The 14,954-nt window shown below is 39.1% G+C and overlaps 3 protein-coding genes across 10 annotated transcripts in view; 2 read left to right on the top strand and 1 right to left on the bottom strand.

The window, feature by feature from the left end:
• Nucleotides 1-8,030, top strand: part of LOC125009499 (E3 ubiquitin-protein ligase RNF220-like) — a 28,749-nt gene extending 20,719 nt beyond the window's left edge. Inside the window, exons 6-16 of one of the 3 annotated variants that reach the window (XM_047587517.1) lie at nt 317-359; nt 611-700; nt 3,428-3,471; nt 3,825-3,906; nt 4,324-4,420; nt 4,685-4,744; nt 4,849-4,907; nt 5,015-5,099; nt 6,145-6,253; nt 7,149-7,223; nt 7,312-8,030. In XM_047587517.1, the coding sequence (XP_047443473.1) occupies nt 317-359; nt 611-700; nt 3,428-3,471; nt 3,825-3,906; nt 4,324-4,420; nt 4,685-4,744; nt 4,849-4,907; nt 5,015-5,099; nt 6,145-6,253; nt 7,149-7,223; nt 7,312-7,383 (816 nt within the window). In that variant the 3' untranslated portion in view covers nt 7,384-8,030. Of the gene's footprint in view, nt 1-316; nt 360-610; nt 701-3,427; nt 3,472-3,824; nt 3,907-4,323; nt 4,421-4,684; nt 4,745-4,845; nt 4,908-5,014; nt 5,100-6,144; nt 6,254-7,148; nt 7,224-7,311 lie in introns of all 3 variants that reach the window. The other 2 variants (XM_047587516.1, XM_047587518.1) reach the window with 2 other exon arrangements.
• Nucleotides 8,031-8,661: 631 nt separating this feature from the next.
• Nucleotides 8,662-14,126, top strand: guk1b (guanylate kinase 1b). Of its 2 annotated transcripts, XM_047587213.1 has the most exons (9): nt 8,662-8,819; nt 9,983-10,098; nt 10,291-10,332; nt 10,669-10,779; nt 11,944-12,040; nt 12,806-12,944; nt 13,211-13,295; nt 13,375-13,460; nt 13,541-14,126. In XM_047587213.1, exons 2-9 carry the CDS (start codon nt 9,987-9,989, stop codon nt 13,571-13,573), a joined length of 705 nt encoding a protein of 234 aa, XP_047443169.1. In that variant the 5' UTR covers nt 8,662-8,819; nt 9,983-9,986; the 3' UTR covers nt 13,574-14,126. The 2 variants fall into 2 exon arrangements, with proteins under 2 accessions (XP_047443169.1, XP_047443170.1); XM_047587214.1 differs by lacking the exon at nt 10,669-10,779 and having other exon boundaries at nt 8,663-8,819.
• obscna (obscurin, cytoskeletal calmodulin and titin-interacting RhoGEF a) overlaps nt 14,123-14,954 on the bottom strand; it is a 37,482-nt gene continuing 36,650 nt past the window's right edge. For all 5 annotated transcript variants that reach the window (XM_047587209.1, XM_047587208.1, XM_047587211.1 and 2 more), the window contains one exon: nt 14,123-14,891. In XM_047587209.1, coding sequence (XP_047443165.1) covers nt 14,711-14,891 — 181 coding nt within the window. In that variant the 3' untranslated portion in view covers nt 14,123-14,710. The remainder of the gene's footprint in view (nt 14,892-14,954) is intronic.

The raw sequence follows: 14,954 nt of genomic DNA, 5'->3' as shown, positions 1-14,954 counted from the left end.
CTGTGTCCAACACTGTAAGAGACCTCTGGAAAAGCAGCCGAATGGACACACATTCAAAAGATGTTATAGTGTGAGTTAAAATGGAGAATAAGAATGTAAAGATCATAAACATACAGTATTAATTAAGCAAAAAACAGGATTATTCTGGCATCTGTCAAGTTGTTACTTCATTTAAAGACTTTTCTAAACATAAAAATATTTTAGAGCTTTAAAAATGTTTTATCCCAAAACATACTGGACTTCTGCTTAATGCCTTTAATAGAAATGCAAATGAAAACTACTGACTTTAAAGTGAACATGATTGTGTTTCTTGCAGACGTTCCTCCGTGTGCGGGCCAACAGACACACGAGACTAAACGGTACGTTGACGCATGCAGAGTGGACAAACGCTGATTCACTTTGCCATTAAGACAGAGTTCAGCACTTTTAACTACTTTCCTTTGTTCACACTCATCAGCCCAGTTATATATGTTTCGTCCGAGCCCCTCCCTCACCAGCACTCATTCAAATGTCACCCCTTTTTTCCCACACCATCTCCACACCGGCCTAGCGCCCACACGAGCAGAGGAGCTATTAACCTCTCAACTTTGACCTCTTGATATGTTAACAGTCGATGACCTCTGCTGGTGCAGGTGCTACGTCAAATCTGCCCCATTACGCCCCCACAGCGCAGGAGCCCACCTAGACTGCACACAAGCTGGTAAGAAACACAGAGAAACACTTTTTTATTTCTCCCCCTCACTCGTGTTTAGCTGCGCTGGATTTGAACAGATGCAGACTTTAACACAGGTTTAATTAACAAAGAAAAATGTTAATAGATATTTTTAATAATTTATTTGCTGGTGCCACTCTTCCATCTAGTCCTTCCAGTAAAAGGCACCGCTCTCTAAAAGTAGTTTAGCCACAATAAATGTTTTTATTCTTAATATTAATTTGTAATTAAGTATTTATTGAAGGTGAATCTTACATAAAATGTGTTTCATAAAATCTGGGTTAAAAGCCACTTTGCACTGTTCATAGCATTTAGCGTTCCCTGACATGATGTTGCTTTTACACATTTGTACCTGTAAACATCAGCAGCATGATAATGGCAGCATGCATAAGGCTGGCGGCATGAATAGTAGCAGCAGCCTGGAGCTCCACAACAATTAGCATCAAAATGACATGCTGTCGGAGCTGGAGTTTGAAATAATGCTGTAAATGAAGTTCCATTGTGTTTTTTTTTTTATTTTTTTTTTATATGCAATTAAAATAAAGCATCTTTTCATCTGTGAAGAGCTATTACATTCATTTCTCTAACGCTGGTGTAAAAATGAATCAGCAAGCTATTAATGAGCCATCAATAAAGTAATCTGAGCCACTCACTCAGACATGGAGACGTACAGAGCATCCCGACTCTGGCTGACACTACACACTTCCTGCTCCTGTCATTATTTCCACTGAGAGTCTCGGGCTCGTAGCCGGCTCTTCAGACTGCCACTGCTGTCGAGGTCTGTTAGCCTTTATTGGGCCTTATAACAGGACAGCATAATGAGCTTCTAAATACACGTCAGGGAGGAAAAGAGAAGCAAGTGGGAAGGAAGAGGAGAGGGGGGCTCCTCTGTTGATTAATCAACCTCTCTCTCTCTCTTTCCCCCTGCTCTGTTTGATGAGCTCTTCCTCATCTTTGACCGTCTCTTTAACCCTCATTACATTCGCTGGGATGGCGCCACTCGGGTCACGGCCACCAGCTCTCTCTCTCTCTCTCTCTCTCTCTCTCTCTGTCTGTGTCGAGCCTCAGCAGCCGCTGTCATCCGACAGGAATTAGAGAGCCCTAAAACTTAATGTCCCCTTTTGCAATCTGCAGTGAGTCAGGTCACAGTAGGAGAGGAGGTGCAGTTGGTGTTCTGCCATGTTAACTTTTATATTTTCAGAGAGGAAAGTGGAGGAGGGCGGTGACATGACAGGCTGAGGATGGAGCAGCATTCTGAATCTGATGTTGAGAAAACCTGCAGTGTATATCAAGCCAACATCTGTCATTCATTGTCGGGCTTGTGTGCAGTATATTTTGTGAAATGACCTCAAACAGAGAGCTGCTATTTTTCTATGTCGCATCATTAGTTCCCAAACAAACTGATTTGACGTCCCTATGGAAATGAAGACTTCCACCATCTCCCAAATATGTTCACTCAGATTTTAACTGGAAGTTTTCTAAACGCAAGTTTTAATATGAATGTTGATAAAGGCATCTTTCAGAAATGGAGACAAGTAACAACATCTTTTTCAAATAGGCTTCTGTGTTATTTTGAGGAACTTTTAATGTACTTAATAATACTTAATTTCAAAAATACAGTACAATACAAATAATTTAAAAATAAATAATACTAAATCATTATTATTATTAATAATAATTGACATCGGTTAATAATAAATAATGACATATTTAAGTTTATTAACCATCAAAATTATATTTTTCCCATGTGTAGAATTCACTTAATTTTAAATACGTTATGATAGTACTTGTATAGAGGAACATATCTACACATTATATTCTTTAAATCATTTTTCATTTCATTTTTCTTTTTTTTTTTTTTCAAGCCACTGAGATCAGAAAATTGTGTTTTAGAGTTGTCCTTTTTCAGAAATTTTGTTCCAGTTTGCACTGGACCTATTTTAACAGATGGAGAGCCAAAAGTTTAAACCATTACACTGTTAGTTTTATTCATAGATTTAAATGTGTAATTCGTGTGTTTTTAAAACTGGACATACAGAAAGTAAAGAAATTAACCACAACACTTAAAATAAGATTTATTTTTTTAAATAAAATAATATATTAATATTAATATTTTTTTTAAAAATAAATTAATAAATAACATCATATTAGTGATTATTCTTTAACAATAAATCATCGCTCATACAAGTAACCTGGATGTTAGCAACTTTCCATGGTTAAAATATTTAGGCCTCAACAGTAAAGACACAATTATTTACACATTTTTGTCGAAATAGTCTAAATAGTTTGACAACACTGAATAAGCTCTACGGTCACTCCCTGGAAAGATTAAATAAAAATTGTTACAGTTGGTGGATTATCTTGTACTTCAATTAAAGAGCAAGGCTCTCCAGTGTTATTGCTGTTTTCTGTATGTTTTATAATTTCTTTAATTGTAGTCCAATGTACGTAATGATTTAAAGTCTCATCTGAAATTTTAATGTGCACAAATCTTTCTGATTTATAGCATTAACTTGAGAGGGAAGTCATGTATCCTGCTCAGACAGTGTGGACGAGGAGAATGCATCTCTGAGAGTTCATAACAGAGTTCAAGAACAGTCATAACATTAAATAAACAAGCTCACACGCTGATCAAACTCTTTCTAAAGTCATTGTTTCCCCCTTTAAAGTAACACCTTTGAACTTCTTTTCATTGCCTGTCTCCTCTGTTTCCAGTCAGGATTGGGAAGCTGAAGAGGAGGAAGCCAGAGGAAGGACAGGTACGCAACCTGATTTTTCTTTTGTTGTATAACAAACAGATGAAGGTATTTGTTTCCCTGACATTTGTACTGTAAGCGGAGATGGTTATATCAAACATAGAGCGGTGCTGACCTCAGGTTGAGGGAATGTCGGGGGTTCAGAGCCAGAGATTGACTGGCTTTTGTTCATGTAGCATCAGGATCACTGTCAGCTCACTGTGTATCCATGTGAAAACACTACCGTCGTTGGTTCACAGCTGTGAAAACACAGCAGCAGATATGTAGCTTGAGGCTATGGGAGGCATATGGCCATTTTCTTCCACACAGTCAAGACGTGTACTTTATATTTGTGTGTGTGTGTGTGTGTGTTTCAGGAGGGTTCAGCGGACTTGGTACCACTGGAGGACGAGTGGAATGAGAGGAGAAGGATACAGATGGCATCTATAGGTTTTAAAGGTGAGCTTAGATGTGTCTGCGTGCGTTTGTGCGTGCACGTGGGTGTGTATGTGTGTTTGTGCCATCAAGGTACCCATGTGTGTGATCTTGTTCAGTGGAGGGTGTATAATGTGACTGAGTGGCAGTTGAAAAACCACTGAACTTTTCAGTCCAGATTACAGCAGAGCGGGATGCCTTGAAGGTTAGCTTAAAAGTGACGCTTTGCTTGCCCAAGAAGGAGGCTCTGACCTGCAAACTTGTTCCACACTGACTGACAGACTCAAGCAGAGGGGCAGAACAACGAGCGGCCTAACATCTTCTAAATCCAAACTTTTTCCCTTTTGTGACCTTAAATCTCCCCCGTGCCTTAATGTGGGTCCTCGTAGCATTCAGTCACTCTTATAAAGGAACTTTTTACATGTAAAATCATCTCCTCAGGGGCAGTGCTGGTGAGCACGACTTCAAAGGAATGTCGAGACAGCGATGCGGACCTGGATGTGGATGGAGATGATACTCTGGAGTACGGCAGAGCGCAGTATCCTTTAACTTGGACACAGTATTATACACAGATTCGTATAAATTCCAAGGAATCAGATTTAAAGCGAGTAAATTTATTTTTTAAAAGGGAGACAATAAATCCCAATTATCCACATTTTGCTTTGACCAAAATATAGACAAATATTCTCATAATCCAAAATTGTCTGTACTTGAATAAATTGCTGAATTTAAATTAATTTTTTTTTGTATTCAGCAAGGCTGCAATATTTCTTGCTTTGTTTTTCCTGACTTCAGTTCACAGATACACAGAGACCGATGTGATTCCCTGTTCAGCAGAAAGCTCCAAGGAAGCGACAGTGAAGTATGCATCCCCCTCATCCAGCTAAATCACTTTCCTTTTAGGATGTGAACATTTTTCCTCTCAGTTGTATTTGGCTTTTCACCGTGCGCTTTGTTTATCAGCAGCAGCAGTGCGTTGCCTGATTCCAGAGTAAACCTTGACTTTTCCAAATGGTCAAATGACGGTAAGTAAAAACTAAAGAAACTGCTTTCAGGAATCACACAATTTAAAGCAGATGTTGATGAGGTTCTGTATGTAACTGTTTATCTATTCACTTCTTTGTTGACTCAGGGAGTCCATCTACGAGCAGCGGAGAGAAACAGGATGGCAGCATAGCCAGTCTCCCCAGAACCTGCAAAAACACTGACATAGAGACGTAAGTTTGCAGTGATATGTCCTCACAGCGGTATCTACTGCACCTCTTGTTGTGATAAACAGTTTTATTCACAGTTAACAAATGGTAAGAAGACTGAGTGTTAAATGAAACAGAATTCAAGTGTGCAATAAAGAAATGATTCTATTCTTCCACAGTATCATGTAATTGTTTGTTTTGCACACATTGTCTCACATTGTAAAAGTAAAACCGCCTTATTTGCAGGTTGTTGCCCTATTGTTATGAGATAAAATGGATGCTATATGTTTGTGTTGCTGTGTTGTGACCCTGTCGTGACTGTTAATTAAAACCCAATTAAAATCAAAACAAATGCATTAATAATAACTTTGTCTAATGGGTTTATGCCTTTTAAAAATAATTGCAGAGAGATGATAGGAAACAACAACAGATCAAAACTTTTTTTTCTAAAGATTCACTATTTGAGAGCAAGGTGATGGGGGGACTATGAGGTGGGATCCGTATCCCAGCATGCACCGGATGACAGGACAGGGATACGCTATGAATGAGCCAATCACAGCTGAGGAGCTGTAAGAATCCTCTCTCTGTAAAGTGTATTTTGGCAGGCTGGCTGCCTCTCGGTTCAGACCTCCTGTCTGTGCTCCCACCAGCATGATATACAATACTATATCAACATGATGATATCATCAATCAAGGTCATAGCAGGCGACGCAAGCTTGTACACACGTTTCATCACACTGAATGCATTGTATCCCGTCTGCCTCACTGTACAGTAGGCTTTACAGGACAAGGAGTCTGTCCTGTAATTGTGCATGTGTCTGCTTGTATGTCTATTTCTGTGAGGACTATGACACCTCACCCCCCTCCCGCCTATGATAAATGAGACAGCGAATGCAGGCAATGTGATTGCTGCTAAATTTCATGCTCAGTGTCCATGTTGGCCAGCGAATAATTTAATCTGTCTTCGATTTATAAATGACTCTCCAGTGTCTGCCTAAATCACGCGCCCTCCCTTTCCCCCTCCTGCTACCGTGCATGTGTGTGTGTGTGTGTGTGTGTGTGCGTTCAGGCTCTCAGAGGATTCCACGCTGACAACACTGGATGCACTTAAAACTCGGATACGGGATTTGGAGAAACAACTGTCTAAAGGAGACAGATTTAAATGTCTCATCTGCATGGTGAGTATAAAGACACATTCAATTAATGATCTGAGACACAGAAAAAAGATACACTAATACACAATGGCCAGTATTTCTGTAGAGACCTGTGTTTTGGGTAATAAATTAATATTGTTGGTGCTTGAATGGAATATACTGTAAATTATCACAGTAATCACATGAGAGTGAGACACGAAATTAAACCTTTACACAAAAATTGTGAGATGTTTTTTTTCCTGCTAGTGGGATAAGTTAAGATAAAATTCAAATTTTTTGAATTTTGCTTAAAGTTATTTTGGATTGATATTAAAAAAAATCTCTAGCTCTGACACTGATTTTAAAAAGCAATTTCATTCTAGTTGTAAAACAGACACACGCTCAGCATTATTATGATAGAAAATGTAAGTTTTCTAAATAGAAATTCCACACATTTCTCCACGTTGATCAAAAGAAAATACTCACTGTACTTTTTATATATATAGTAAATGACTAACTGGTTAACAGAAAAATGTATTAAGCTATAATAAAACTAGTCATTTGTTGCTTGACACTCCATTTTATTAGCTGTGACAAAGCTCTTTACATTTGGACTGCAGCTAAAAATGTCACATATTTTTGTACCAAACGATGCTAACTCTATACATTCGTCCTAATTTAGCCAAGTTAAAGATGTTTTAAATGGATTAACTTTGTCTTGAATTTACATAGGAAATTCCACCAAACAATATTAGTTCAAACTAAAACAGCATAGTTTAATAAATCACTGGACAAACCAGTTGGACGTTCACATATTGTTAATCTAAAAGAAGTGTCCTTAGAAATCCAACTGTCATACACCTGTCATAGTTTCACGTGGACCTCTAGTGGCAGCTGTCTGCACTGCAGGTAAGAACTCACTGTGTCTCTCTGTCTGCAGGATACGTACACAACACCACTCACCTCCATCCAGTGCTGGCACGTTCACTGTGAGGAGTGTTGGCTTCGAACATTGGTAAAAAGTCTGACTGGTGCTCAACATGAACACAAAATTCAATTAAAATGTCCAATCTTATTTATTTATTCATTTGTTTATTTTCCAGGGAGCAAAGAAGTTGTGTCCTCAGTGCAACACCATCACCTCACCTGGAGACCTAAGGCGGGTTTACCTGTGACTCCACACACACTGAAGTGTCTGTTGGAGCCAGTCAGAGGAGGACCTGTGTGCAGCTGGCCTGTCATACACTCCCTCACCCTCCTCCTCCTTCTCCTCGTCCTCCTCCTCCTCCTCACACCCACCTGGTTTGACAGTGTACTCCAAACATCCGCTAACCCCTGACAAGTTGAACAGCAAGTGCGACCTCTGACCTGTTCAATGTCCAAGTTCCTGCTGCGACATCAGGCAGATCAGAAGAAACACCTGAAATCTAACCGAGAGCTCAGGCACTGAACGACAAGCATAGAATAACAACAAAAAAACAACAACTATCGTTTGGGACAATATTTATCAATTTTGTAATCCTTTTTTGTCTCTTTAAAAAATAGTTCAATTAAACTGAAATGCAAAGCACATGTACATAGTTTTGTGTATGTATGTTCGGAGTGGTGTGTGTATATGATGTTGACTAGCTCTATTTACTGTACAGCGTTTGTCTTTGCTTAGATCATTTATTATTTGTTTAACTCCTGTAGGCTGGAAGCTTTTATAGTAATCTCATTACATTCAGGCACATTTTGTCTTCGTCATTGATGTATTTCTTTGTATAGGGCCATTAAATCTAATTTTATCATTTAACTACAATAAAATGTGTGTCTAAAGGTGGCTGTTTCACAGAGTCTTTTAACATATCCTGGCTTGTGGGGCCTGAAGAGACAGTCAGCAAACTGTCCTGTGTTGGTCAGTCTCCTTGACAGCCTTGTTATGATAACACTATACGGTACCTTTAAGAAGTGGGTCGGTGCAGGATTAGCCAGGCCGAGCCCATCGCAGCTCATCTAGAGTTGAAGGACACTAAACCCTGCTATTCTAAGGCTTTCCTGTGAGGCAACGCCGGCCCTGATACTTATAGAGAATAAGAAAACAGCAAAAATAAGATGAATCTATTACAGTTTAAAGCAGAATGTGAGTGCAAGTGTTCATTATATAGACAGGGCTGTGGGCTATGCAGCTGCCCAGGATACGTGAGTGTATATATTGATTTTTCACAACCATCAGAGATATTGGTACCATTCGCTTTCAAATCAAATATGCAAGAGACAATCTAGTGCTCAATCAACAGGTCTTTTCTCTAAAGAGACACAAATACACAGAGAAGTCTGCACAAAATTCCCTGCACTAGATTTAATAGATGACAAGATCATTTGTTTATAAAAATTACCTGCTGGAACTTCAAAAGGCGGTTTAAAAAACAAGAAAGAAAACGAGCCAGCGTTCATGCATGTGAGTGGTCAGTGATCTGAAGGGAGGTGGTGCTAATTTAGATTGACAGCGGATTCAGTGTCACACGCACACACCCGCATGTTGTACACGGCCCATTAAAGAGCCTGACAGAGGATTCATCTGTTACTGGACGTCCCTACAACACAGAGGATACAGGCGCTGTGAATAAAGGTAAGACACGCTTTCTTTTTACTCAACTCAGCAAATCTCAATCTCTCAGCTTTTACTGTACAGTACCTGCTCTTATTTCTTCACTTGCTTTAATGCTGTGCATCAGAAATGACAGATATAACAGATTCCTATGCTTGGCAAAGGGAAAAAGTTTGACAATCTTAAGACAAGTGGGAAGTAACTCTTAATTGGGATGTGTGGTAGCTGTCCTTAGAGGTATAAAGTAAAATATACTTCTGTAAAGAAAAAGTAAAGGTAAACTAAAGCAAACTCATCATTGCATCAAATCGAAGTATCAGTATCAGTAGCTGCACAGACTCTTTAATACATTACATAAGATTATTATTATTATTATTATTATTATTATTATTATTATTACATTCACTGTTTGACAATGATAACATTATATACTGTTTTATTAACAAAGCTAACTCCTACTGTACTGTACATGTAGTGGAGTATATCAGAAATCAGAGGTGGAGTAGCAGAGCAAAGGTAACCAGACTCCTAAATTATTTGTTCTAATGACAGAACAAATCAATTCATCTGCGTCCCTGTAACATCATCCTTTGTTTGGTGCAGCAGGTAAATGGGTCACCTGTCCTGCATCCTGTATACCGCCTGGTCCAGATCCAATTAATCCTCCTGACTGACCTGTCATGACTTCATTAATGGGCATTCTTAACGTTAACCTCAGGGCCTCCGGCTGTCTAACGAGTCAGCAATTAGGACGGGAACGTATTTTAATAGCTTAATTAAGCAATGAGGACCTAGAGAATTCTTATCAGTGAATTATTAGTGGAGATTAAAAGTGTAATAATATGAGGGCAGGGGCCTGCTTTCAGCCTGTGTGCTGGGATGTGCCCCTCCTTCTGTGTAGTGGTTGAAAGAAGCTTGGATCAAAGGATTAGTATTACTTCACCTGCACCAGCTAATTGGATAGTTGGTGAGCTTCATCGGCACTGCAGTGGCAAATCAAAGGAACAAAGACAAATGTAAGCTATTCAATAGGAGTCACTGTGTCTTATTCAACAAGTGGCCGGCACACCTCTAAACCTGGATAAACTCTGACAAAAACCGTCTGAGTCTAATCGGTTTCTAGAAGCAACCTGATTTCTCTCTGTCCCTGTCTTCTCCTGTCTGCGTCCGTCCGTCTGCACCAGAACAATGTCAGGACCGAGGCCCGTGGTGCTGAGTGGCCCCTCAGGAGCCGGGAAGAGCACTCTGATGAAGAGGCTGATGAACGAACATGAAGGCATCTTCGGATTCAGCGTGTCACGTATGTTTTTGTGCCAACTGGTGATCAGCTTCCATCACAACAACCCCGTCTGGGGAGGATGTAGGACACAGTGTCTAATTCTGCACAGCAGTAAAATCTCATACAGCTGAGAAAGTTGAGGCTTCTTCAGAATCTTAGCATTCATTTCTTTACTCCTGTCTGCTTTTTAACAATGACTTCCCTTCCTCATAGACACAACGAGAAACCCTCGACCAGGAGAGGAAGATGGCAAAGGTACAGTTGTTCTGGCAAAATGCTGATACTGTTGATAACACTTTTTAGCTTCTGCACAAGTGGGTGGTCAGATGATAGCACCTTCACATTGTATTACAACTACCGTGCTCTGTGATTCATGGAGCAGCCTGGACTTCTATTCGAACCTGCACAACTGTGATAAAAGTGCATTTTATAAAGTAGGACAAATATAACTTTCCCAGCCCCTTTCGTGCCCAGTCCACAACACTTCTTACTCCCAAGTGAGCTGCGCAAATGGCTTATATCACCCTGTAAACCTCCCTTTATATAAAGGGGGGATAAACATCTTTTTGTGCCTTTTTGTTTTCTCCATAGGGCTGAACAAGCTCCCCATGCTTCTGGGGGCTACTTTACTGCCCGTAGCAGACGTCTTATCCTCTGAAGACTTAGAATGTTGTCCAAATGAATCAGAGACCACACATAAAGGTGATCTCACTGTGATTTGTGATCACAGATTTTGCGGTAGAGGGATGGGGGTTACTTTCATCATCCTGGCATTGGATTCATAGAAACGAGTCGTGTGACAAACAAAAAGGAAAAAAAAAAAAAAATAAAAAATAGAAGAAAAAATTCAGACAGTCCACACTTTGGAGTAAAAAGCTTTTGAAAATAGCCCCCTGTGATGCCTGGTTTGTGATTCCTGTTATGATTCCATCCAAAGAAGCAATCCTACCATTACCCATTGTGACTAATAGAAAAGTGATGATTTGCATCCAACCATTAGTTACACAGAGTGACTCATTAAGTGCATATCTCCCATATTTACTGGATCCATGTGGCCTTTTCTTGTTTAAATTAATTGAGACATATATGTTTCATTCATTCAAAATACATTACTTTTAGGAAGGAAATGTGCTCACTGTGTAGCATAGTGATGATTTGAGTTTGCATAGAAACCTTTTGTCCACTGCAGGTGTGATGAGTGCTGTTTAAAGTCTATCCTGCTCTTGTTTCAGGCTCATTATCTGTGTTTACAGTACGGTCACTTTATCTCAGTGTTTCCCTTCAAATGGTCACTTCAGTGTGAACAGACTCCTTCATGTTGTCAGGCTAATGATTGTATGCAGTCACAGTGGCCATTAGTCCTAGTGGTAAAAACGTGTGTGCTTCTGAAACTCTGTTGGTGTTTTAGATCCCCAGACGTTTTGATGTTTGGAAGATTTAGGCCTATGGATCTGGTATGGGCAGCATAATGTGTTCTGCAGCTGTTGCACTAATGGCAGCTATTAAAAAGAATAACATGTCACACAGAAAACCATTGGTAATCTGTGCATGTGCTTTCCATACTGAATGTGTTCCATTCATTATTCAAACGCACAGTTCTATGAAAATATGTCTAATTAGTAAAGATATTATACATTAAGTTGTGCACATCAAAACGTTTGTGCATGGACTTTCATTAACTTGGCTGTGATCACTGTGATGGCTACTGTAAAGTTTGGGTCATATTTCACTAAACTGTACATTACCTAAATAACTTAAAACATTTTTTTTATTGTGTATGTATATTTTATTGTGTACTGTATATATTTTATTGTGATTTTACAGTGCAAACAGAATTATATTCATTATATATATTGAATTTTCCAGACTACCACTTCACAACAAGAGAGGCCTTGCAGGAGGGCATTGACAACGGAGAGTTCATTGAGAATGCAGAGTTTTCTGGGAACTTGTATGGAACAAGGTAAACATATAAATGAATATCTGGATGAGTGTCAGCATAATTCTTTACTAAAGTTCTATTATTTAATATTTATTTCAAATGGAGTGTATGGTTCATTCTTTCTACCAATTCCAGAATATGTTTTTTTTCCTTACATCCTTCTTAAATCTATTTATTGGTCTACAGAGTCAGCCTGAGTCTCGTTCTGTTGAACGGTTCTTCCTGTAAAAGAGAATTTTTCTCGTGTGATTGCTCAAGGGGAAATGACTACGTCACTGTAAAATCTTGAGATTGTAATTGAAAAAATGACCACATTTCCCTGAGCTGCATGCTCAAGGAACTGCCATAACTAGCGTTACCATAATAATATTTCAAAGAGCTAAAGGGGGATTTTCTCATGGTAATACAATAAAACCTTAAATGTTAGTAATACTGGTTGATACCGAATATTGAATATTGGCTTCATATGACGTAAGTAAGAGACGTGTCTTATGTAAAATGTCCATGGGCTTAGAAACAAGGATCAAGAGGATATGTAATAGTCTGGTGACAGATGGAGCTTTAGCTGCCATTAGGTCAAAGAGAGCAGCACTGCGGCTCAGTACCTTGTGTGTCACTTTTAATCTCCTCCTCTTATTCTGAAGATAACACTCACTGACCGAGCCTGAGCAGCTTGGATCAACACAGATCCTCTCATTTTTTCTCACTACATGCAAGAAGCAGAATAATACATGATTACGCCTTCAACTGTCTATGTTCACATGTATGCCTTTTTCTTTTTTTTAGTAAGACTGCCGTAGAAGACGTGCAAGCCAAGAACCTTATCTGTATCCTTGATGTGGACATCCAGGGTGTGAAAAGGATTAAAGAGACTGATCTGAACCCAATCTACATCTCTATCCAGCCTCCATCCATTGAGACTCTGGTAAATGTCCAACTTACTGCATTCCATTCCAGGATCGTCCTGCAGTGTTTCTGTTTCTGTATTTTCCAGCTTAATTGTTCGTGATACTATCTTTGAAAGTAACTAATATGCAAATATATGATACTATTTATTAATTCTAAAGACTTAAGTTTGATCTATAGTTTGAGTGCTGCATCTATTAGCAGGTGCTCCAGTTTAAATATGCAGCTTTGTTTCTTTAATGGAGCAACTCCTGTGTCAATGTCCTGTTGTGTTGGTGTTCTCAGGAGAAACGTCTGAGGGACAGGCAGACTGAATCAGAGGAAAGTTTACAGAAACGTCTGGAGGCAGCGCGCATTGATATGGAGCTCAGTAAGTTTCTCAGTAATGCTGCTGCAACGCGATGCTGAATAAATTCAATCATTGCAGCTAATTCAATTGTGATTCCTAGGTAAGGAGCCCGGAGTGTTCGATGTGGTTATCATCAATGATGACTTAGAGAAGGCCTATCAGGAGCTGAAAGATATCCTCAGTGAAGTAAGTACAACAGAAAAAAGGTCCTATTATTTGTTTTACAAACAAACACTTTGTTATATCTCGTCTCTCTGTCTCAACAGGAAATTCAGAAAGTTCAGGAGGCCAAATCATAATGTCTGCTGCTGGATAGAAGAGGCAATGACCTGAATACCTTCATCTTCACTGACTAAGAACATTTACACCCTTTTACTCATGGAAATGAGTAAAATGTTGTTGTTCTTATTGTCAGTCTAGGTTGTGTTAGATTTAGCTATATCTGAACCGTAGATTTCTGTCAGGTGACTCATGTAGCATGGAAAAAGAAAATAACTGATCAACAACTGCCAAATACAGTGATCACTCTTAATGCATCCAGCTTTGGCGCAGACCCATTCATTGTCGAGTACACATCAGTACTAGCAGCCGCTGCCTGCTACACACAGCACATAAACTGTTCAAAGAAACAGTCCCACTGGTCTTCGTTTGTTTTGTTGGACTGATTGAAGTAGAAATTAATTCTCTCAAAGTTTGTGTATTATAAAACAACAACTAGGATGATTTATATTTACTGCATATTATTCAGATTGCATGACCCATATATTAGCCTCGGTACATTTGTGTGTTACATGTCATAAGTATATGTGTTTGTGCACAAATAACACAGAATAAAAGATGACGATGACTGAACACTGGTGTGTCATTTAATAAATATTTAATTCACAAACTCATTCAAGAGGGAGGCTGACCCAGAATATTATTAAACTAATATCAATATAAGCTTCCAACAAAGCTTCATCTATTTCCTATTTATCTATTAAGCAGTCCCAATGCAAACTGCTACGACCTTAATGAGGATTAAGCGGTATGGAAGATGAGATGATGTGAGTCTTAATGCATACTATGTAAAGTTTCAAATAAAATCTGCTTTCTGTAGGGGCACAGAAAATAACATGCTTCATGTAAAGCCAAACATGCATTCGCCTGACACAAGTAGATGAGCAAAATAACAGTTCAACCAAAACTTTACAAGTCATGCCCCAGTGTGCACTTGTAGATTTATCCCTGATAGGTTTGCATATAAACTGAAGCACAAACATGGAGCACACATACATTCAAATGGTAATACAGTATATATAAGTACACCTTCACACTCATTAAGACGCATCCCATTGTTTTTGTCAGAAAAGAAACACAGAAACACAAAAAATGAATTGTAAGGTTGCATATTCTTTTTTTTTCAGGAAAAAGATTGGCTTTCTGTTACCGTTGGCTTACTGGAAGAAGGGAAACTGAAGCTTGGTGCGCACCTGATCTCGTTTCTCCTCTTTCTGCTTGAGATAAGCTTTGAGCTTGTCGGTAGAGAAACACACTTTGGAGTGTCGGCCTTTGTGTGGAGTGCGATGGGCTCGCAGCCACGGGTTCTGGAGACACTCAGCTGCACTGGGTCTCCCCCTGCAGAGTTAAAATCCCAATAGAATAATATTTAATAAACATTTATGCTCCTATTTAATTAAT

Source organism: Mugil cephalus, chromosome 6 (genome assembly GCF_022458985.1).
Source record: "Mugil cephalus isolate CIBA_MC_2020 chromosome 6, CIBA_Mcephalus_1.1, whole genome shotgun sequence".
Taxonomy (NCBI): domain Eukaryota; kingdom Metazoa; phylum Chordata; class Actinopteri; order Mugiliformes; family Mugilidae; genus Mugil; species Mugil cephalus.
Note: the sequence above shows the minus strand (reverse complement) of the source record. Positions and strands in the feature narration are given on the sequence as shown.